Consider the following 23,915-nt stretch of genomic DNA (forward strand, 5'->3'; position numbering starts at 1 on the left):
CAGCAGATCTCTGAGTTCAAGGCCAGCCTGGTATATAGAGCAAGTTTCAGGACTGCACAGAGAAACACTTTCTCAAAACCCTGCCTACCCCCAAACAAAAAGGAATGGACAGAATTCACTTTATTGTGTAAGTCTGAATTTACTTCAATAAAGTGAATTCAGTCTTTAAAAAAAAAAGTCTCCATTTATTAAAAAAAAAAAATCAAAGGCAGGGGAATCTATGAATTTGAGGCCAGGGTGCTCTATATAGTGAGTTCCAGCATAGTCAACTATATAGAGAGGCCCTGTCTCAAAAAAAAAAGAAGGAAAAGGAAAGTAAAAAGAAAATATCCATTGGTCTTTCTTATCATTATACTGGGATTTGTGAATTAAATATTTTTAAAATAATATGTTTCCTGATTAGAATTATGTAAATGAGTATGGATATGCATGGTATTTGGAGACTGTAGTATATTTGGTAGAATTGTTACCTTTCATGGGTATAGTATAATAGTTTCAGATGTTAAAAAGTGAATTAAGAGTTGAAAATGCCACCTGGCCAGGTGTTGTTATGCATGCCTGTATCCTGGCACTTAAGCAGAGGCAGGAAGATTGTGAGTATAAGCAACGTGGGCTGTCTAGAGATTTCCAGGTTTGTCTCAGCTACTTCTTAGGGATCCTGCTTCAAACAAATGAATGGTGTAAAAAGCTACCTTACTGTGTCTTTGTATTTTCCAGATAGAATTTCTATGTAACAGAGTACTGGCTGTTCTGGAACTCGCTTTGTAGACCAGGCTAGCCTCAAACTCACAGAGATCCACCTGCCTCTGCCTCCCAAGTTCTGGAATTAAAGGCATGTGCCATCATGCCCAGCTACTTTTTGTTTGTTTTTGTTTTTACTGTGCCTTTTTGTTTTGATTTTTTTTTTTGAGACAGTCCCATGTACCCAAGCTGATCGCAAATTCGCTATATAGTGAGGCTGACCTTTAACTCCTGATCTTTTGTCTCAGCCTGCTGAGGATTACTGTTGCGCCTCTACACCTGGTCTTCTTTATGTGTTTTCCAACGAGGATTTTGTTCCTGGTGTTCCTGGAAAAGCTTGAGTGGGCATTTGAATTGTGTAATTCATTAGAGAGTTTTTCTGTGGGACTTTTCCTCTAAGCTATTATTGTGAGCATGGTGACAGCAGACCGGCTCTTAACTTATTGTGCAATTTGTTTTAGACCTCTCGGGAACTGAAGATTGCAGGAGCCATTGGTCCGTGTGTATCTCTGAATGTGAAAGGACCGTGTGTGTCAGAAAATGTAAGGAAAAATCATTACCCTCACCTGCCCTGGAGTAAACTCATTAGCTAAGTCACACAGTGATAATCTTGCGTTGTGTCACCTGTGAGGTGTATTGTATGAGGGGAGCTCTAATCCTCATTCATGATAACTCCAAGAGATAGTGTTATCTGTCCATCAGAGAAGGAAATGTAGAGGTTAAGTTAACCCTTCCTTGCTCATGGTTGAAACTGACCTAGAGGAGCCAGATGTCAGGTTCCTCTGACTACATCTGATGTGAGGATGCTGTCCCACCAAGAACAAAAAGCCAGCCCCTACAGCAAAGGCAGACATTCAGAATTCTTCCAGAATAAAAAGAGTTGGTACCCTTGTCTCACTCAGCTGATAAAGCAGCTTAGTACAAGGGACCACTGAGTTGGTCAGACAGTGGATGACACAGATGCATATACATCGTTAATGTATGAGAGCAAAGGTTAGTCAGCCCTTGGGGAAAGTGGCTTTGCTGATGGCCCACATGCTATGAGTATGCTTTAGCTGAAAAGGCATGGCATCTGGTTTATGAGGTCTCTTTTGCATTGCATTAACCTCACCTCACAGGTATGAAAATGTATCAATGTTGCATCCAGGAATGAAATCACAGACTTCCTCTGATTAATTTGATCCAGAAAAGGCCCAAGTTTGAATTATCCACTTCTGTTTGTCTGTAGTTTGTGGTTACTGGCCTATCTGTAATTTCTGCAGTATGTGTCTGTGCCTGTCTGAATGCTGTCTGGTGTCTCACTGTCCCTGACAGTCTCCTAGTATTTATTGAACAACACAGAAAGGATCCCATTGGAAAGAAATGACAACTTTACAGAAATCACTAACAGTTTTACAAGGGGAAAGGTCATTTTACTGACCCTGACTGACCCAGAAGCACTCAGTACTACAAACAAGCTATGTCTGTATATTGTTTCTAACATGTATGGTGGATATTTGTTATTACAAGTTGTTTCCAGCCTATTGACTGCTTTCAACAAATGATTACAAATACGTATGTCAGTACATACATATACACATATACATTACTCTGGACCAGGGGTATGGGAGAGTACATTACTTAAGATTAAAGCTATGCATTAGCTTAGGTTGTAAAAGCTCTTTCTTGGACGATCCAAGCCAAGTAAGGTTGGTGTTCCATTGTTCTTTTAAGGTTACACTTAAACAGATTAATTACACAGTAGGATGGCCAGTGATCAAGATGTATCTATCTATTTTCATAAAAGTGTATGTATCACTGCAATCTCTGAGGTAGTCTGGGGATGTTGTTCCACAGTCCTGTCTGTCCTTCCCGTGTCATTCACAGTGGGAGGGTGGACTGTAGAGCTGTTGTGCATTTAGGGTTTGTCGCTACTTCTTAGTAGTTGAGCAGCAAAATTCTTAACAGGAATAACAGTACCTGCTGAAGAATGTTAGGACTAAATGAGGTTGGTCAAATGAAGCACTTGGGACAAGTACACACTGGAGTCCTGTATACATTATCTGTCTATGTCAGAACAGACATCAACAGTGACTCGATAAATGAACGTTTTGTCAAGCTTGGCAGGAGCTACTGTTTGTATAAATCTTTTTAGTCCTTGGATGAGACAGTTTCTTTCCCAAAGACCATCTGAAGATTATCTAATTATCTCAGTGTGCTAAGAGACTTGCATCACCCCTGTTTTCCTGGAAGGGCTTTGGAAGGTTGCCCCATCTGTGAACTTTAAACTCTCCCTGATAAAGGTGACTTCCTGGAGTAGATTAAAAAGATACTTTTAAAAAATTGGAACACACTGATTAACCTTCCAGTTGAATTCAGCATTGCAAGTTTTGGTTGGGGATTGAGGATGCAAAAAAAAAAAAAAAAAAAAAAAAAGAAAAAGAAAAAGAAAGAAAAAGAAAAAAGAAAGCACAACTTTAAGCATACAGTGGTCTGAGGAAGAATACAGTTCCTGGAGGACCACCAGGTGTTGGTGGTATGCCATAGCTGTTGGTGCCACAGTTGCCCTCCCTGTGTGGTTAGGATCTTCTGGTATATTTGCTTTACGAACATTTTGTACAGACCCTTTGGAAATAACTTTCAGACATGACACTTTGTTCTTAAGCAATACAATGTGCACATTCTAAAAATAAGGATGTTATACTATTTCCTCATTGCCAAGTCTGAGAAAATGAACAGTAATCTTGCAGAAATGACATTTGGTCTGCATTCTTTTCCCATTTTCTTCCTAACTGCCCCCTGTGGCCGTTGCCAATCCCATCAGCTTTACCTTCAGTACCATACCCTTAGTTTTTTCAAACCCTAAACTAGCCCTCACCTTTTGGTTCTTTCTGTGCTTTTATGTTTCTATGACACTGAAAGCTGTTACTTTCCTTCCTTCAAGATAGACTAGGGTCTGGTTAAAGCTTCTGTCTGTTACATATTTTTTCTGGGTGATTTCTTATTCTAGTAGTGATGGGAAAAGCACATGCAACTTTCAAACCAGTAGATAATTCTTCTCTGTGTTCCTCCGAACTCAATATGATTCTTCATTGATTCAGTATTATGTACTATATGTATGTTATATGTATGATACACTAAAATGACTTAGAGTGTCAGCATAAAAAACTTAAAAAGTACTGTAAATATATATAAACATTAAGACTCCATCTGGCCTGTAATTACACATTTCCTAGACATTTTCACTGGAATTTAAAGTTTCAACTTAAGTAAATGTTCCAGGTGACCTACCCTGCTCAATTGCTGCCTTTTATTAGTGGTTTCCCTTGGGTTTCATTTTTGCATATATCTTTTTGAAATTCCTCTTCTCATCCCTAGGAACTTGGTGTTGGTGGCACAAGTCAGTGGAAAATCTGTGGCCTGGATCCCACGTCTACTCTTGGCATCTACTTTGAAGTTGTCAATCAGGTGGGTTGCACATTATTACAGTATCTTCTAATTTATTCTAAAGGCACTCTTTTCCCCATCCTGGTACTGCTTTGGTATCATATTAGGTGTTACGTTAATCTGGTGTGTTCTTTCTAAATTCCCTCCAGCATTTAGTTAGAATCAAATAGCAAATTACTTTATTGTTGAGCTGACAAGGCCCTGAGAGGAGTACTGGCTTTTCTCAGCCGTCATAGTAATACTCATGAATTTTTGAGGGTGTTAAACTTTCTCTAGTATTTTGTTATGAAAAATTACAAAGACTTGTATACACAACAGCTGCAAAACCACAATCTAGATTCTATAATCAACATTTACTACAGCTGCGTTGTTAAATATCTGTTGCACCATTTTATTTTTGATGCTTTTGTGGGTAGAGGGGAGATGAGGCAAGGTGTCTTATAGACCTGGATGACCATGAACTCCTGATCCTTCTGCTTCCATATTCAAAGTGCTGAAAGTACAGGTGTGTGCTATCATACCTGGCTTATTTTTGATGTATTTCAGAGCAACTTGCAGTCACCAGTGGTTTTCATTCTTAATAATTTGGCACCAATATCATTAACTGGATTCACTTTTATTCCTTCTGACACTGGAGACTGAACCCAGGGCCTCTTGGAGTGTAAGCACATGATCTACTACTAAGCCACACACCCAGCCCCAATTCTTTTGAATTTACTAATGCCTGTCCCTCCCACCTCTGCCTTTTATTTTTGTTTTTATTTTGTTTTTGTTTTTTTGTTTTGTTTTTGTTTTTTTGTTTTGTTTTTGGTTTTTGGTTTTGTTTTGTGTTTTTTTGTTTTGTTTTGTTTTTTCAAGACAGGATTTCCTTGTGTAACTTCGGAGCCTGTCCTGGAGCTAGTTCTTTGTAGACCAGGCTGGGTCTCGAATTCACAGAGATCCACCTTCCTCTGCTTCCCAGGTGCTGGGATTAAAGGCATGTGTCACCACCGCCTGGCTCCACCTCTGACTTTTGGATAACAGCTAGTATACAGTGATCCCATGCAGGTTTTAAGTGTATCATTGAAATGTACCAAGAGGGGGCTGGAGAGATGGCTCAGGGGTTAAGAGCACTGACTGCTCTTCCAGAGGTCCTGAGTTCAATTCCCAGCAACCATATGGTGGCTCACAACCATCTGTAATGAGATCTGGTGCCCTCTTCTGGCGTGCAGACATACATGGAGGCAGGATGGTGTATTCATAATAAATAAATAAATAAATCTTAAAAAAAAAAACAAGAGAAAGTTTAAAAAAAAAAAAAGAAATGTACCAAGAACCTTACCTCAGTGCTTTAAAGGGTTGTGTTTAAGTCATGCCTTTGACAGTAACCAAATGTGGCCTCCCACCCCGCAGCACAATGCCCCGATTCCCCAGGGAGGCAGAGGTGCCATCCAGTTCGTCACGCAGTACCAGCATTCCAGCACTCAGAAACGCATCCGAGTGACCACCATTGCCCGCAAGTGAGCATCTTGTTTCCTTCCTCTTGAGCCAAGGCTGATGCTTTTCCTGTGAGAGTTAACTTCTTTGAGTTTTTGTCTTTCTGATTCCCTTAGATGGTTCTCTCAGCTCCTCACTGACCTGGCTAACCCAATTGAACCTTTATTTAACTAGCAGAATCAGCTTTCAGTAACAATATTATTAAAAATTATCTTTCTTTTTTTGGTAGATAAGTAACTCATGCTTCCTGTTAGAGTTGTAAATAGGGCATAAGTGCAGTTGGCTCTCTGTATCCATCAGTTTCACATTCATAAATTTAGCCAAACCAGAATGGAAAATATTTTTTTAACATTACATCTGGATTGAACATGTATGAACTTTTTAAAATAGATTCCATAAGCAATGGAGTATAACAGTTGTTTGTATAGTATTTACATTGTCAGTGGTAGTGTAGACATGAGTATGTGTAGGAGACTGTATTTAGATGTTTACAAATACCATGCCTTTATATGTGTTTGTGTGTATGTGTGTATAGAGAGAGATAGGACCTCACTATGTACCCTGGCTGACCTAGAACTTACTATGTAGACCAGCCTAGCCTTGAGATCACAGAGATCTGCTGTCTCTGTCTCCTGAGGGCTGGGATTACAGACTTGCACCAGCATGCTCAGGGGTACTATGCCATTTTATATCAGTGACTTGAGCATCCATGAATTGTGATATCTGAGGGAGTGGGTCCTGGAATGAGTCTCCAGTGAATACTGAGAAATAGCTATTTGCTTATGGGTGTCTTTACTTACCCTTCTCAGAGTTAAGTCTATGTTAATTTAACTGCATACCCTCATTTCTGTACTGCTGTATATGTGTGTGGCAGCTTATTTATTATGTCTGTGTACTTATATTGGTGTGTGTTTATCTGTGGTTTGCCTCTCATTTAAACTAATGATCCCACACTATTGCAGAGTTTGCATGGACTGCTGCCTTTTTTGGATTTCACATGCTACTCCAGCAGTGCTGCTTTTGTATTTTATTTTTAGGAATTTCTACATTTTTGGTGATATTATTCTCCACATGACTGGGGGTTGAACCCAGGGCCTCTCTCTCATGCTCTCTCACTTTACCCCTGAGCTATAGCCTCAGCCCCACGTGTATTTCATGTCAGACATTTCATAAGTTGAAATTTTAGATTCTGCAAGCCTACTGTCCTTAAAGGCTGATTTGTTCTTTCCTCAGTATGGGTAAGGAGAGTATCCCACTACCTCATTAGTAGTGGGTGATAAGGGTTGGAGAGATAGCTCAGAGGTTAGGAGTACTGGCTGCTCTTCCAGAGGATCCAGGTTCAATTCTCAGTACCCACATGGCAGCTCACAACTGTCTGAAACTCCAGTTCCGGGAGATGTGGCACTCTCCTACAGACATACATGTAGGTAAAACACCAATACACATAAAATGACAAAAAAAATTTTAAAGGTCTGATGAACAGTGGATGATACTAATATTTACATGCAAACAGTAATATCTCATTTTCATTTGTATTTCCCATTCATCAATGAGTCTAGTACTTCATGCTATCTCTTCTGTGATAGAGCCTGTTCTGGTTCATTTCTTTTGCTGTGATAAAGTACCCCAACAAAAAGCAAGGTAGGAGAGAAAGGGTTTATTTTAGCTCACAACTGGATTATAGTTCTCATAGAGGGGGTGTCACAGTGGCAGAAGCTTGAGGGAGCTGGTCACATTTGCACTCACATCTGTAGAGAGAAAATAAATTTATGCCTACTGCTCAACTCATGTCTTTCCAGACAGTGGTAACACCTACAATGGGCTGGGTCTTCCCACCCCAATGAAGAAAATAATTGAGGGCTATAGAGAGATAACTCAATAGTTAATACTGCTTGCTCTTGCAGAGAGCTGTATTTGGGCTCCTAGCACCAATGCTGAATGGTTCACAACTGCCTATTACGCTAGTTTCAGACACACACACTTTTCTTTTTGTTGTTGTTGTTTTTTTTAAAGTTATACTTAGCATCATTCTTTTTTATTTTTTAAATTTAAATTAGAAACAAGCTTGCTTCACATGTCAACCCCAGCTCCCTTTCCCTCCCCACCAGCCCCCCAGCCTCCCTCCCAATCCCCACTCGGATCCCCAGGGAGGGTGAAGCCCTCCATGGGGGATCTCCAGAGTGTATCATTTCATCCAGGGCAGGGCCTAGGTCCTCCAAGAGTCCAGGCTGAGAGAGCATACCTCATTGTGGGATGGGCACCCAAAATCCATTTGTACGCCAGGGAGAAATACTGATCTACTACCCAAGGCCCCATAGATTGCCTAGGCCTTCTCACTGACACACACATTCAGGGGGTCTGGATCAGTCCCATGCTGTCCTCGCAGCCATCAGTCTGGGGTCCAAGAGTTCCCCCTTGTTCAGGTCAGCTGTTTCTGTGGGTTAAACCAGCCCAGTCTTTGCTCATCAGTCTTCCCTCTCTGTTACAGGATTCCAGGAGTTCAGTTTAGTGTTTAGCTGTGGGTCAGACACACACACTTTTACACTCACATGGACTTAAAAAAAAGTCTCTTTTTAAAGGGCAAAGAGAAGCCAGGCGTAGGTGGCACATGCCTTTAAAGCCCAGCACTCGGGAGGCAGAGGCAGGTGGATCTCTGTGAGTTCGAGGCCAACCTGGTCTACAGAGTAAGTGCCAGGACAGCCTCCAAGACAATACAGAGAAACCCTGTCTTGAAAAACCAAAAAGGGCAAAGAGAAAAAGCTCTTATAGACATGCACACAGGCAATGTGATTTAGGCAATCCCTGATTGACACTTTCATCCCAGCTGATTCTAGGTTGTGTCAGATTGACAAAGCTCATAGTGCTGACCATCTCAGAGTCTTTGCCTCTTGGGGGGGGCGGGGTTCGAGACAGGGTTTCTCTGTAGTTTTGGCTAGCTTGGAACTCACTCTGTTGTCCAGGATAAATTGAACTCAGAGTTCTTTGCCTCCCAAGTGCTGGGATTAAAGGCATTGGCCACCACTGCCTGGTAGTCTTTGCCCATATTTTATAGAACATTTTCTTTCCTCTTTTGTTTCTTGTTTTCTTGCTTTTTTTGAGACCCATTGTCATGTAGTTAGGCTGATCTTGAACTCGCTATGTAGTTGAGTGTGACTTAAATTCCTTATCTTTTCTGTCTCCACCTCTCAAGTGCTGGGTTTACATGCAAGTGCCTCCATACCCAGATGTGTAAAGCCTATCTCCTTTTCTCCATCAATTTGCAAAGAATATTCCTGTATTTTGGATATGCTTTTCTGTGGCCTTTTAGCACTTTTTGTCTTTAGTTACCTGAAAAACTTTAAAACATGTTCTTAATTCATTTTTCCAAGGGTATGATACTGAGAAGTCATTTTATAAAGTTGTAAATGCTTAGGTTTTTGTAAGGATTGGCCTAGAGGAAGGGGCATTGGATTTAGACTTAACTTTTTAGGTGTCTACTGTTGTGTTTGGTGTTTAGTCACTCGGGGGTGACTAAAGTGATTATCAAACTTCTTAATGAAACTGTAGTGCCACCTTGTCTTGGACAAAGGAATAGGGTCTGGACTTACCTGAGCAGAGATCTAGCCTTTGGTAGCTCCTGATCCGAAGTTCAGCCCTAACTCTGGATTAATTGTCAGTTGGGCAGATGCACAGAGTCAGCTGAGGCACATAGAAGCAGCGTTTGACCAGGAGGCTGCAGCAGTCTTGATGGCACGGCTTGGAGTGTTCCGGGCAGAATCAGAGGAGGGCCCTGATGTGCTCCGGTGGCTGGATCGACAACTCATCCGACTGGTAACCTGGGAACAATGGCATTGAGTTTACTCCTTGTGTCTCTTCTACCTTTGGGAAAAAGAAAATTCCCACTTAAGTCTTTATTTTTTATGTTTTTAAAGCCATTTATTTGTTTATTTGTGTGTGTGTGTGTGTTTGTGTGCACTCACATATATGTATATATGTATAGCAAGTGTGTGTAGGAACCTGTGGCTGTGGGGGTAAGAAGACGGTGTTGGATACCCTTGGAACTGAAGTTATGGGAGGTTGTGAACTGAAGTGTTGGTTCTGGAAAGTGAACCCTAGTCTTCTTCAAGAACAGTTAGTGCTGCTAACCACTGGGACATCTTTCCAGCTACAAAGCCTATTATTTTATATAATCAATAAGAAAGAATTTTTACCTTTTACTTCTAGTGCACTGGTGTTTTGCCTACATGTATGTGTATGTGAGGGTGTCAAAGTCCTGGAACTGGAGTTACAGACAGTTGTGAGTGCCATGTGGTTGCTGGGAATTGAACCCAGGTCCTCTAGAAGAGCAGTCAATGCTCCCAACTGCTGAGCCATCTCTCCAGCCCCAATCAGCAAGAATTTAGTAGTGGCTCACTTTAGTCCAAATGCTGGATGTGAAAGAAATGTTAAATTTTATTTACATTTCCCCTCAAGGGCTGACATTGCAGTTTGTAGGAAACAACATGTATGGAACATTTGGGGAGTGGTACAATTCTGGGTGTGTTAAAAGCTGAGTAGAAGAGTCATAAAGGAGGTTTTAGACACAATTAGTTTAGGGAAATGTTTTATGTGTTATTCAGGTCTGATTAGGAGAGAAAGAACAGACAGAAGAAGCCAGGTGTGGTGGTGTAGGCCTATAATTCCTGCACTGGGGAGGTGGAGACAGGAAGGGTCACTAGCCTGAGGCCAACATGAACTACTTATTAAGACCTTGTTGAGACTCATCTGAAAACCAAAAGTTAATAATCCAAGTGAATACAAATAATAATTTAAGAGGGAAAACTTTCAAATTAAAAGTCATGGGGCTGGAGAGATAACTCAATGGTTAAGAGCTTTGGCTACTCTTCCAAAGGACCCTGGTTCAATTCCCAGCATCCACATGGCAGCTCACAACTGTCTGTAAGCTAGGTCCAGGGGACCCAACACCCATGTGCAGATACACATGCAGGCAAAACAACAATGCATATAAAATAAAAATAAGTTAATTAAAAAAAAGTCACTAGAGTTGAGGGGTTATAGATCAGTGGTAGGGAGTTTGCCTAGCATGTGGAAGGCCCTGTGTCCAGGAAGCGCAGAGTGCTGATGACAGAGGGGTTGACTATTGAGAAGACAACTGGCACATAGAAGCACGCTTGCTACATCTAGGACTGAGACAGAGAACACAAGGAAGAGGCCTTCCCCCACAGGACTGATCAGACCTAGTTAGAAGGGCATGACTGTAGCTCAGCGTGTCTTTGGTAGCAGAGAAAATGTCATGGTGCTGTACCCAAGGAACTTGCTAGAAACTTTAGAATTAGACAAAGTCTACCATGTGGGTGTTGGGAAAAGCCGTTCCCAAGGAAGTTTCTCACCTGAAGCACACTGAGGCTGGAGTCTCAATTGTGCTCTAGAATCTCAGACCTGATGAATCCCCAGAACTGCATGCAGGCACTTGGAAGGCAGGAGAATCACCATGCATTTGAGGCTATTATGACCTCGTCTCATAAAGCATAAATAATTAGCTAACTGACTAAGTAGCTGACTAACTAAATCAGGAATACATTCTGGTTCAGAAACTATCATTGAAAGGAGGAAGAAAACTGAATCCTAATACCAGAGAACAGCAAGGTTGATCTGTAATTGCTAGTGTTCATGGTCTGAGAGGTGCCTCAGAGAGCTTGCTGAACAATCTGTGGTTAGAATGGTCCTCAGGCCAGCATTGCCTCCAGTTGGTTTGAGATTTAGAATCTCCCACTCTTACCCCAGAGTGATCCTCCTACCCTCAAATCCTGGGGATGAATCCAGGGCCTTGAGCATGCTGAGTAAGTGTTATACCACTGAACTCTCCTTCTAGTCATCAAGGTCTGTGTTTTAAAAAGACCTGGTGATTTGTTTGCTCTTCATGCTTGAGGTATGTGGTACAGAATTCATTAGAGCTAGCACACTCGATAGCTCTTTGGTCTGGGACTTTTCTAGGTGGCACAACTTACTCTTTGTTGTCCTGTTTTCTTCCAATAGTGTCAGAAGTTTGGGCAGTATAACAAAGAAGACCCAACGTCTTTCAGATTGTCAGACTCCTTTTCTCTGTATCCTCAGGTAAGAACTATGGTCTTAACTATACAAGAATGAATTGTTAGAACTGAACTGTTCTGTGCTTGAGAGCAAAGGAAGACTTAAGATTTGAGACTGACTATAAAAACAGGCTCTTCCACCTCTTTTGAACCCCTGTTGAAGCCAACCAAGTGTACAGCACTTGGGTGGTGCTTTGTACCTGAATGCAGCCAATCGCTGGGATCCTGGAACTTTCAGGTGTCTGAGCTGGAGATGATGGATTGTGGTGTGTCAGAGCCCCAGGCTGGCCAGTCAGGATGAAATGCCAGCACTGGCCCTGCTGCCGCTCTTAGACCTCTTTAAGTGTGTTTCCTCATCTTTAGAAGGGAGGAGTTGCCATGAAACAGTGATCTGAAATCTCTGTAAAGCCGTGAAAGCCTTGCCTTCTCTTTCAGAAGCCAGTGTGAAAAGCAGACAGATGTGCTTGTGCCCACCACCTGGGTCCACTGGACCTCCTGAGCCTCCACCCTCCAGGGTCCTGGGGTGGAGAAGTCCTGTACTCTCCAGGGACTTACTAAAGAGAAAGATAATCTGTTCCCAACGAAAATGAACCCAGGGGAAAAGCACAGTTGAGGGTTGAACATAGTATAAGAGAGTCCTCTTACCTTAGAATGCTTGGTGGATGAAATCATAAAGCCTTCTCAGCTGGTGTTTCCATACTGTACTCCTTAATGGAAGAGTTTATTAAGAAACAGGACAAGCGCCGGGTGGTGGTGGTGCACGTCTTTAATCCCAGCACTCCGGAGGCAGAGGCAGGCAGATCTCTGTGAGTTCGAGGCCAGGCTGGACTGACAGCCTCCAAAACAATACAGAGAAACCCTGTCTCGTAAAACCAAAAAAAAAAAAAAAAGAAAAGAAACAGGACAAGCAAAAGCTGGGGGCTGGACAAATGGCTCAAGCAAAACAGTGGTTGCTGCCATTAGGGGACCTAAGTTGGGTCTCCAGACATCAGGTGGCTCACAACTACTTGTGGCTCCAGCTCCAAGGACCCAACACCCTCTTGTTGCATTCTTGGGTACCAACATGTGACATACAAACACATAGGCACACATACATAAAATATAAATAAAGTAAAATGTAAAAATCTCACTGGAAGGGCTAGGGAGGTGGCTCAGTTGTTGAGTGTATAGTATTCTTTTCAGAGGACCTAAGCTTGGTTCCTAGCACCTATGTCATGTGGCTCACAGTTACAGAAAACTCCAGCTCCAGGAGATCTGACACTTTTGGATTCTGGACATCTTCACTCATATGCACCTGTCTCCATCCCCATAATTAAAAGTCAAATAAATCTTTAAGGGGTTGAAGAGGTGGCTGAGCAGTTAAAATCACTGATTGCTCTTCCAGAGGATACAGGTACAATTCCCAATTTCTTGCCTCCTTGGGGACTGCATGCATAAATGAAAGCAAGCATCCATGCATATGAAACAAGCAAATACAAAAAAGGGCCAAGTCATTAAAAAAAAAAAAGAAAAAATCTTCCTGGGTGTAATGGCACAAACCTATAATCCCAGCACTTGGGAAGTGGAGGCAGGAAGATTAGGACTTTAAGGTTAGCACAGGCTCCAAGATCTTTGTCTTTAAAAACAAAACACCAAAGTACCTAAAAATGACACTTAAAAGCAACAATTGTAAGACATTTTTAAAATTGTGGTTAAAAAAAAAAAGACAAAATTTATCATCTTGGACCCTAAGGAGATCCCCAGTACCCAAATAAAAGCTGGGTAGATGTAGTGGCTGTTTATAATCCCAGTGCTCAGGAGTTAGAGATGGGGTCTCCAGGGCAAGCTGGATAACTAGGGTAACCTATTGGCAAGCTCTGGGTTCAAATGAGAGAACCTGCCTCAATAAGGAAATGTAGAGAGTGATAGAGAAAGACATAGGACATCAACTTGGTGTCTCCACATGTGTATACACATAGGTACACACACATAAATGTTTGGCCACACATATGCATATATATATACACCACATGTGGGCAAAAAACTTACTTTTTTTCCTTTTTTTTTTTTTTTGTTTGTTTGTATTTTGAGACAGGGTTTCTCTGTGTAGCTCTGGCTGTTCTGGAACTCACTGAGGCTACCTCCTGAGTGCTGGGGTTAAAGGCAAAAACTTATCATTTAAAAAAAAAGACTTATTCTGTGTATGCAGGGCTATGTGTGGTTATATGCACAAGAGTGCAGTGCCTTCAGGGAGGGCAATGGACCCCTTAGAGCTGGAATTATGGGTACTTGTGAGCCATCTGACTTGGGTGCTGGGAGGTAAACTTAGATCCTCTGCAGGAGCAGCAACTCTCTAGCCTCAAGTTTATCATCTTAGCCCCTTTGAAATGTATAACTGTGGTAATAAGTACATTCACATTCTTTTTATGATTTATTTTTTTTTATTTTATGTGCATTGGTGTTTTTCCTGATCGTATGTTTATGTGATGGTGTCTGATTCCCTGCAACTGGAGTTAGATAGTTGTGAGCTGCCAAATGGGTGCTGAGAATTGAACCCTGATCCTCTTAACTGCTGAGCCATCTCTCCAGCCTCCACATTCACTTTCTTGTGTACCAGAGCTCTAATTTTTTCTTTTTATCGTACTGAGCCAAATATGGTGACACATGCTTGTAATTTCAGCATTTTGAGGGTCTTAGGTTTGAGGCCAGACACATAGATCATGTCATAAAACGAGCAAAACCCACCTGGAATTGTATACCCAGTAAAAGGCACTCCCTGTTTCCCTCTCCACCAGCTCTGCTACCACCCTTTTTGTGTTTCTGTGAACCCAAAGATACTTTTCTCAGGGCCCAGGTTTCATGTTTTAGAGATCCGGAGTAGATGGCTCTGCATGTCCAGTGTCACAGATGTATTCTTTTGTCTTTTTCTTTTGTACATGCAGTTTATGTTCCATCTGAGAAGATCTCCATTTCTTCAAGTGTTTAACAACAGTCCTGATGAGTCATCCTATTATAGACACCATTTTGCCAGACAGGATCTGACCCAGTCCCTCATCATGATCCAGCCCATTCTCTATTCTTATTCCTTCCATGGACCACCAGAGGTAAGGCTGGGTGTACATATTTTTCTGAGAATGCCATGACTTAATCATGAAGGCTTTTTTTCCCCTTTATCAAATATAGTCTTAGAGCAGAACTATAAACAAAACCTTGAGTTTATAGTAACTTTATATTGTTTCTGAGTATTAAAAAACTTAAGAAAAGTCAAAAGAGAGATGCTAAAGCTGTTTTTGGTATGTGGAAAGCAGGAATAAATTGAGGGGAACCATCCCAATGTTATGAGTTCACATTGTTTGCCCAGTAATTCCAATCTTTGTGAAGTATCTAAAAGAGAGATGAGTATGAATGAACTACTAAAAGAGAATTTGGGCCTGGTAGAGAGCATGCCTTGAACCTGTTTTGGCACTGGAAAAAAAAAAAAAAAGGAATCAGATGGCAATCCAAGTACTCAGTAGAAGGAAAATAGTTAAGTATTCTAAGAACTTGTCACATAATTTATATAACATAGTAAAATGTAAAAGTGTTACATGGTTAAAAAAAAAGAAAAAAATCAAAGTAGAAACTTTTTAGTATAGTAAAGAATTCCCTGTGGAAAACAGGCTGGAGAAATGCAATACCTTAAAACCTAACTGAGCAATATGTGAGCAAAACCATCCTGAGACATGTGCAAGAGGAGAGAAACAATGGAGAGGAAGAATGAGAAGATGCTTGTGGAGTGAACCGCTGGCACAGATTGCTCTGCCTCTAGTAGGCTCAGTGCTGTTGGCGAGGTTGGTGGTACCAAAGCAGGAACACCTTAAAAACTGGAATGCAATGTTGACCAACTTGCAAATAAACCAGTAAAGATTTTAAATTAAAAAGTATAACAGCAAAATAAAATTTAAGTTGCAAATACTAAAAGCCTATAAAAATAAAGAACAATATGGAAGTAAACCAAAATATCAATATTTCTTGTTTCCAACTATAGATTTTCTGAAATGAGTACAAGTTACTTTTACTATTGAAATAAAATTCCATAATGAAATATATTTTTTGGCAAACTTTGAAAACTTGCATTAAATTCTGTCTTTCATACAGGCGTCCTTGTTCATTCTAGCTATAGATAGCTGCAGTAGTTGAGAAAAGATCAGTTGACTAAGAGTAGCTCTGAAACAGAACGGAGAAAGCTCAGATATGTGTTTTGGCTTCTGGACCACAAGCTAGCATCAGTTTCTATCCCCGGTTAATGAAGGAGTGTCAACAGCCTGTATCTTCTACAAAACTGAGATTTAGAGCTATCGTTTTGGGGAGTGGATTGTAGCAGTGTGTGAGGAGGGGCCAGCCCTATGCTGGAACCGTTTATAAATAGCTTCCTTGCTTTTTTGTGGGCTTTTGCCTATGGGGCTGGAGTGGCTCTTGTGTAGAGAGGGAGGACCAATTCCACCTGTTCTCTTCCATAGCCTGTACTCCTGGACAGCAGCAGCATTCTAGCTGACCGAATTCTGCTGATGGATACTTTCTTCCAAATTGTCATTTATCTCGGGGAGGTAAGATGATGTCATCAGTGTCTTTCTTGACTCCTATTTTGTTTTTTCCTGTTATTTACTTCGATGCATGCGTGTGTGCGTGTGCGTGTGTGTGTGTGTGTGTGTGTGTGTGTGTGTGTATGTGTGTGTGTGTGTGTGAACCTGTTAGAAGACAGCTTGGGGGAGTCATTTCTCTCTTTCCACCATCGTACATTTTCACTGGCGGCCTGTGTTTGTGCTAGTGGGAGTATGTCTCAAGTATTGATGACGGCTGCTATCAGCACTTAACCAGCAGTTTTGGTTGGTTTATTTTGGTATAGACCATAGCCCAGTGGCGGAAAGCTGGGTATCAGGACATGCCTGAGTATGAAAACTTCAAGCACCTTCTGCAGGCGCCACTGGATGATGCACAAGAAATTCTGCAAGCACGCTTCCCAATGCCACGTTATATCAACACGGAGCATGGTGGCAGTCAGGTGGGTGAACCCCATTCTAGGTCTAATGGATTTTTTTTGTTGTTTGATGATCTATTTTTTGTATATTAATGTAAATAAACTAGTCAGAATTTTATGTGGTGGTATAAATTGATATACAGGTATTCTTTCAGCTATGAGTTTTGTATAGTTTTAGTTGTTTATTTTACTTCCAGGCTGGTCTGAGACTCACCGTGTAGTGCAGGTTGATCTCAAGCTTTTGATCCTCATGCATTTGCTTCCTACGTGTCTTGGTCAGTGCTCTATTGCTGTGAAGAGACACCATGACCACAGCAACTCTTATAAAGGAAAACACTTAATTGGATGGCTTATAGTTCAGAGGGTTAGTCCATTATCATCATGGTGGGTCATGGTGGCATGAAGGTAGACATGGTGCTAGAGAAGGAGCTGAGAGATGGAGCTATATCTTGATCTGTAGGCAACAGGAAGTGAAATGAACTAGTTATAGCCTGAGCATAGGAGATCTAAAAGCCTGCCCCCACAGTGACATACTTCCTCCAAGGTCACATCTACTGCAACAAGGCCACACCTCCTAATAGTGCCACTCCCTATGAGGTTATGGGAACCAATTACATTCAAACTACTACACGTGTGCCTCACTATGTCTAGTGGTGATTTCCTGTTAAATGCATGTACTTATGTGAAAATATAAGATTATCAGTTTGTCTGAATCATTTGTGGATGGGGAGCCAATGAGCTTCAGATAAAAGCAATAGAGAGAGGAAAAAGAAAAAAGAAAAAAAAAGAAATCTAATTTAAATAAATGTTGTAAAAACTCGATGTTTTTGTACACTAATAACACTTTTAATCTTTAAAATGTTTTTATTTTTAAAGGCTCGATTCCTGCTCTCTAAAGTAAATCCATCTCAGACACACAATAACTTGTATGCTTGGGGACAGGTAAGAATTCCACGTGTCTGGGGAGATCAAGCTACTTTTATTTAAAGCTTGTTTGAGCCTCTAAGTTGAACCTGTTTTGGTTCTGATAGAATGACTGTTGGGGTGTGGGCTGCAAGTAACATAGTCATGGTGGGAGTAGGATACTCGCTGTGTGGGTCTCCATACACAGCTTACTGTGCCAGGAGCAGTACGCACCACTACGCCCTCCGTGCACCTCTCCTCATGCACCTGCCTTTGGGGCAGCCCTTGCTCCCTATCGATGTAGCTTTTCTTCACCGTCAGCTCCTTTGCCTAATTAGTCTCTAAATGTGTTTCTCTTTCAATGACCCTTAAAATGGTTTAAATTAAACTTGTTTTTTGAGATAACTGTAAGTTTATCTGTATTTATCAGAAATAATACAAAAAGTTGAGCATAATGGTAAATGTCTTTAATTCTGGTACCCAGTTTGCAGAACAGGTAGATCTAGGCAGGTAGTTCTAGGCTAGCCAGGGTTAGTGAGACCCTGTCTCAAGAAAATCAAATCATAATAATACCAAGAGATCCTGTCACTAATTTTTAAACTAATGGTTCTGAAAATTAATAATTCAGTATTATATCCAGGATATTGTCAATGGTACAGAAATTTCCATCACTATGATGATCTCTTATATTGCTTTTCATAACCATTACCACACTCCCCCATCCTTAACATTTGGCACTTAATAATCTGCTCAGTGTTTCTGTATTCATTAGTCAGACGGTTACACAGGACTAGGAACATAGGCCAGTGGTAGAGCATTTGCTTAGCATGCACAAGTCTATCTTAGCAACACACACACACACACACACACACACACACACACACACACACACACACACACACAACCATAAATATATAGTCATACAGTAGATTAGCTGTTATAGTTGTTTTTTTCACTCAAGTGTAATTATCTAAAGATTGCTCCATGTTGATATGTGCATTAATGATCCATTCCTTTTTACTTGCAGAGTAGTAATCTACAATAATTGTACATATCTCACACTTATTTGGTTATACATCTATTTAAGGACATGTAGGGTGTTTGCAGTTCTAAGCTCTTAGGACTAAAATTGCTATAAACAATTAACTACAGGTTTTATTTGAACATGACTTTATTTCTTTGAGATAGAGGTATAGGAGTATATTTGATAGTTTCTATTATAGTTGTGTGTTTAGTATTCTTTCTTTCTTTCTTTCTTTCCTTCTTTTGTTTTTTCGAGACAGGGTTTCTCTGTATTGTTTTGGAGGCTGTCTTGGAACTTGCTCTATAGACCACGCTGGCCTCGAACTCACAGAGATCTGCCTGCCTCTGCCTCCCGAGTGCTTGGATTAAAGGCATGCGCCACCAACACCCGGCGTGTGTTTAGTATTTTAAAGAAATTACTACACTTTTTTTTGAGAGCAGCTACACCTCTTCACATCCCTACTAGCCCTGGCTGAATGATGTAGTTTTTTTTTTTGCCAGAATTTGATGTTGGTATTACTTTCATTTTGTATATTCATGTAGCTGTCTAGTGCTCTGCCTACCAGGGCTGGTGTAATAGGTCAGCACTGTACCACTGAGCTGCATCTCCAGCCCTTGGTTATTTTCTTAGTGTGTTGGCCCTTTTACCATAAGTTCTGTCCTCTGTGTCTCTAATAATTTTCTTTGCAATGACATTAGTAAAGTCATTGCTTAGATAATGCAATGTAACTAATCTGTTTCTGTGACTGTGGCTCTAAAATATATTTGGAATTGTCCTATCTGTATCATCATGCTTTTTTTCCCTCAAGATAACTGAATTTTAGGAACGAAAGAAAGAAATTATCCACAACCACATTCCTAGGTAGTACAAAGTAAATATTTCATGATGTTATTTCTTTACAAATTTGAGATCTTGGCTGCAAACTGCCATTTCTATCCAGTCTTTTCTCCCAGAGCATTAATTAAATCATAAGTTCCTGGTATTACGAATAGTATCTGTTGGTGGTGTCACTCATTCACTTGCCTGTGACACCTTTGCATTAGAGCAGAGCACTTTAGAGATAGGTGTGGTGCTGACAGTGGTGTGCCCCATGAGGGAATGGTGTATAGGCCTCGGAGCACTCACAACTGGTGGGAGCTCTGGATGATTTGAGGTTGGGGAGGGATGAAATAGATAGCCATATTATATACTCATATACTGTTTGCAGTGGCCAGAAACGACCAGATCTCAGGAAAGGGTTTAGAGAAAAGAATGCTTCTGGTGGATGGAATTAGCCAGGCAGAGGACAGGGTGCTGAGGAACAAAGGGGACACATATGAGTGTGACCAGGCAGAAGGCATCAAGCAGCTGGGAATCCTAAGTGGCTGTTGAGGATTTTGTCAGTAAAGCCTTTGTGGTTGCATTTCAGGAAACCGGAGCGCCCATCCTGACGGACGATGTCAGCCTACAGGTGTTCATGGATCACTTGAAGAAGCTGGCTGTGTCTAGTGCCTCTTAAACTAACAGTGCAGCCTGGAAGGTCAAGACAGCACTGTCAGACTATGCTCACACTGTTGATATTACCTTAGCAACATTCCTTTCACATTTCTGGAAGATTCTAATAAATAACTCAAGGAATTTTTTTATATGTATGTCTTCAGGTCATAATATGTCTTCAGGTTATAATTTATTTGTAGTCCTTCTCTCCCTTTTTTCCTACACATGAATTTATATAAGGTCATAAATGTTCTGCTAATTGTAGATGTTTACTTACTTTTTGTGCCTTAATGTTTTATTAGAGTCTTTATAAAATCAGAGTTTATGTATTTTTGACTGCTTGTTTAAGTGAGCCTTAATGATCATAAAGGAAATAAATCTGGATAAGATAAGAAGATTATTGGCCAAAATGACACTAATGCAGATTCATTCTCTCTCTGTCTCTCTGTCTCTGTCTCTCTGTCTCTGTCTCTCTGTCTCTGTCTCTCTGTCTCTGTCTCTCTGTCTCTCTCTGTATGTGTGTGTGCGCGCGCACACGCTGGTGTTCCTCAAGGGCTATTTTCTGATCTTGATCTTCGTCATCTAAATGTTACGGAACTGGAGAATAGTATGAAATGTGTCAAGCGAGATCTTTGTCGCATGGTTTACAGGGCACCTCCCTGATTCACTGGTAATTATCATGGCAACAGTCCTGCCCAGGTGGACTTCAGGAATTGCCGATGGGTCTAAGAGGCCTCAACAGAGTAATGACACATTTATCCTGGACACCAAACAGCCTACCTAGAATGAGTACTGTTTTTCAATCAAAATTTTACAGATATATGTGTATATATGCTTCTATATATGTGTGTGCCATACATATTTACATGTCAAAACAAAACAAAGTCTTTATCCTAAAGAGTTTATGCTAAATAAATTCCCTCCATTTCTTAAACCCAGGCCAGTTCTCAAAAGTAACCATGTGTAACCTTATCTTCCATGTGTTTTGTTGGTGATGTGTTTATTTTTTAGCTTATGCTAAATAAATTCCCTCCATTTCTTAAACCCAGGCCAGTTCCTCATAAGTAACCATGTGTAACCTTCTCTTCCATGTGTTTTGTTTTGTTGGTGATGTATTTGTTTTTAGCCACTGTCTTTCAGTTCCTGCTTTTGTTCTGTAAGGAAGTTAAGAAATCCCTCCATACCCTCCAGTTTTTGTTAGCTGTACTTTTACTTTTATATTATCAACACTTATATAATGTGTATTCTAACCTAGAGCCATAATTTTAATTTTCATGTAGGAGTTGATTGTAAAAACTAAAGGAAGCATTTGTCCAGTTGTGATGATGTAAATAGTGTTCATGTTGGAACCAGGTAGTAATGTTAAACCCCTCATTCCTGCAGGGGTTTAATGTCAGTCATTTCTCATGCCACATGAAGGAAAATGTTCCAGATGATGAAAGACACAGAGAGAGAGATACAGACAGATGGAGAGACAGACAGAGAGAGCACCTACAAGCTTGCTCATGGAGATTAGGGGACATTGTGCATGAGGTGGTTCTCTCCTTCCACCTTGTTGAGTCCCAGGAATAAAACTCAGGCCATCAGTCTTGGCAACAAGTGCCTTTACCTACTGAGCCATCTTGCCAGCTCCAAAGGAAAGAAGAAAGTGAGTCCTAAGTGCAAACTAAAATAGTACTATGAATTGGATGTTAGGCCACCTGGACTGATTATAGTTGTCCACCTTTTGAGTTCATATTTGTGCCCCTTTGTCTCTGCTCTGTGCTTTAGAAGCATTTACTATGTAACAGTATATTTTAGATGAAAGAGTTTACATAGTATTTCATGTAATTTTCAATTGAGACACATCTTGTAGAAGAGTATATAAAACTGTAAGTAGATTGAAACTAAAATTTCCTTATTGTACCTATCTGTTACAAATTAACAGAAGAAATCATATGATAATCTCAGCTTGGCCAGGTATCTCTCCAGTGAAGTGAGAGGAGAGCACTACAGAGTGACTGCTGATGAAGAGGATATGGCCAGACAGTTCAATGCTCTCTCTTAGTGGCTGCCACTGAGCCCAGTGCACCTCATGAAGACCCTGAGCTCTATTTGATATCGAAGCAGGCCCCTGACTTACCTCAGGCAGGGGCTGAAATGGTCAGCTGAGGTTGAAAAACTAGGACTTGAATGGCAGGGAGGATGGGACAGAAGAGTGTTCAGAGGTGATGGCTGAGGTATCAGACAAGGAGGGGTCAGTATAATCCTTGCCTTAGTTAAGTAGCAGAAAGAGAATGCTTGAGTGTAGCATTCATAAGTTCACCTCTGAACATTTTAAGGAGCTTGTGTGATGTACACACTAGTAGTGTTCAGCCGGCTGACAGTCTGTGGGTCTGTGTACCGTGAGCAGAGGCTCTGGAGAGACTACAAGGCCACTGAACCTATAAAGTAGGCAAGTGTGAAATAATACAATTATTTACAACTGCATTGAGATGTATTTTGCATTCAATAAGTTTACCCAGTTAAGTATACAATCTGTCTTACTAGATGAAACCTACATGTTGGCCATAGACTACTGACCAGCTTTCCTCCTCTATTTATCAGTTTGATTTTAGGTTTTATACCTGATTGCCTTTCATTTACCCTGATCCATCTGAGATTGATATATGTTGCCAAGTGGTATATAACTTTTTGCCTATCTTTACTCAGATATTTCATTTCTACTTTTGTTACTGTGAATAAAATATGTATGAATGCTGTGGATAGATCTCTTTGGATGTGAACTTTCTCTTGAGGAAGTAACTAGGAATGGAGTCAAATGGAATAGATTGTAAGATTTCTATATGTTCAGCCTTAGGGCCTGGGGAGGGAGCTTAGTGATCAAGAGTGCTTGCTGTTCTTCCATATATATGTGGCATACACACTCATACACTTACACACACATAAAAAGAAAATGTTGAAAAGAAAGGCTGTCAGCTTTGTAAAGACAACATAAGATTTCCTGCTTGCATCAGCAACAGTTCCAGCTGCTCTGCTGGACTGGGGAGCTGGATCAGAAGATGAAGTGCTTCCTTCCTCAGTAGATGAAGTACAAACAGGAGGACCTGAGCTCTGGTCCCCAGCACCCACATGAAAAGGCAGGCACAGAGCTGAGTACAAGTGATTCCAGTCCTGGGGAATGGGGACAGGATCTTTGGGTTTACTGGTAGTCATGTCACAAAATTAGGTGGAGTGTGACCTTAAACTTTTTTATTCAGTGGCTTGATTTCATTTCTCTCAAATATGACTTTTAGGTCCAATTAATCAGCTTTCATTGTGTTGTTCATGCTTCTTGTATCCCAAGAAATCTCCCAATCCAGGATGGCCAAGATTGTTCTTTTGTAGGTTTATAATTTTAATTTTTAGATTTAAACACACAGCCCCCTTTGAGTTAAATGTTATATATTTCTATAGGGTCAACATAAATGTAAAAGGGACCCTGGAACAGAACAGGGAAGATGTTTTTGAAGCCACCAGAAAAGCATGCAGGGTCAATGGTGTCAGTTGTCTTAAAAGTCAAGTTTAAGTGGGACTGAAATAGTCAAGTTCCAGGTAAACATCTCAGACTTGCTCTCAGGTTTGAATTCAGTCTCCTGGTGTGCATACAAATTATGCTTGGAAGAAGCACTAAAGAGACATAGAATTTGGAGCAAAGTCCCACAGGAATCATTGGCTGCAACAAGTCATAAATCCTTCAGGACCTTGTTCAGCATCTCGGGATGTGATGCACTGGTCCGTGTCTGTAGGAATTCAGTACTTGGTACCTACCACCTACAAAACACAG

At 40.8% G+C, this 23,915-nt stretch overlaps 1 protein-coding gene across 1 annotated transcript in view; it reads left to right on the forward strand.

Moving 5' to 3' along the window:
- The window catches only part of Sec23b (SEC23 homolog B, COPII coat complex component), a 38,735-nt gene extending 15,882 nt beyond the window's left edge, over nucleotides 1-22,853 (forward strand). Inside the window, exons 11-20 of the mRNA XM_040746427.1 lie at nucleotides 1,203-1,283; nucleotides 4,099-4,188; nucleotides 5,560-5,666; nucleotides 9,300-9,453; nucleotides 11,659-11,736; nucleotides 14,633-14,794; nucleotides 16,190-16,276; nucleotides 16,576-16,731; nucleotides 17,584-17,649; nucleotides 20,043-22,853. Of these exons, the coding sequence (XP_040602361.1) occupies nucleotides 1,203-1,283; nucleotides 4,099-4,188; nucleotides 5,560-5,666; nucleotides 9,300-9,453; nucleotides 11,659-11,736; nucleotides 14,633-14,794; nucleotides 16,190-16,276; nucleotides 16,576-16,731; nucleotides 17,584-17,649; nucleotides 20,043-20,132 (1,071 nt within the window). The 3' untranslated portion in view covers nucleotides 20,133-22,853. The remainder of the gene's footprint in view (nucleotides 1-1,202; nucleotides 1,284-4,098; nucleotides 4,189-5,559; nucleotides 5,667-9,299; nucleotides 9,454-11,658; nucleotides 11,737-14,632; nucleotides 14,795-16,189; nucleotides 16,277-16,575; nucleotides 16,732-17,583; nucleotides 17,650-20,042) is intronic.
- Nucleotides 22,854-23,915: the final 1,062 nt, after the last annotated feature.

Source organism: Mesocricetus auratus, unplaced genomic scaffold, assembly GCF_017639785.1.
Source record: "Mesocricetus auratus isolate SY011 unplaced genomic scaffold, BCM_Maur_2.0 Super-Scaffold_100004, whole genome shotgun sequence".
In the NCBI taxonomy this organism is placed as follows: Eukaryota; Metazoa; Chordata; class Mammalia; order Rodentia; family Cricetidae; genus Mesocricetus; species Mesocricetus auratus.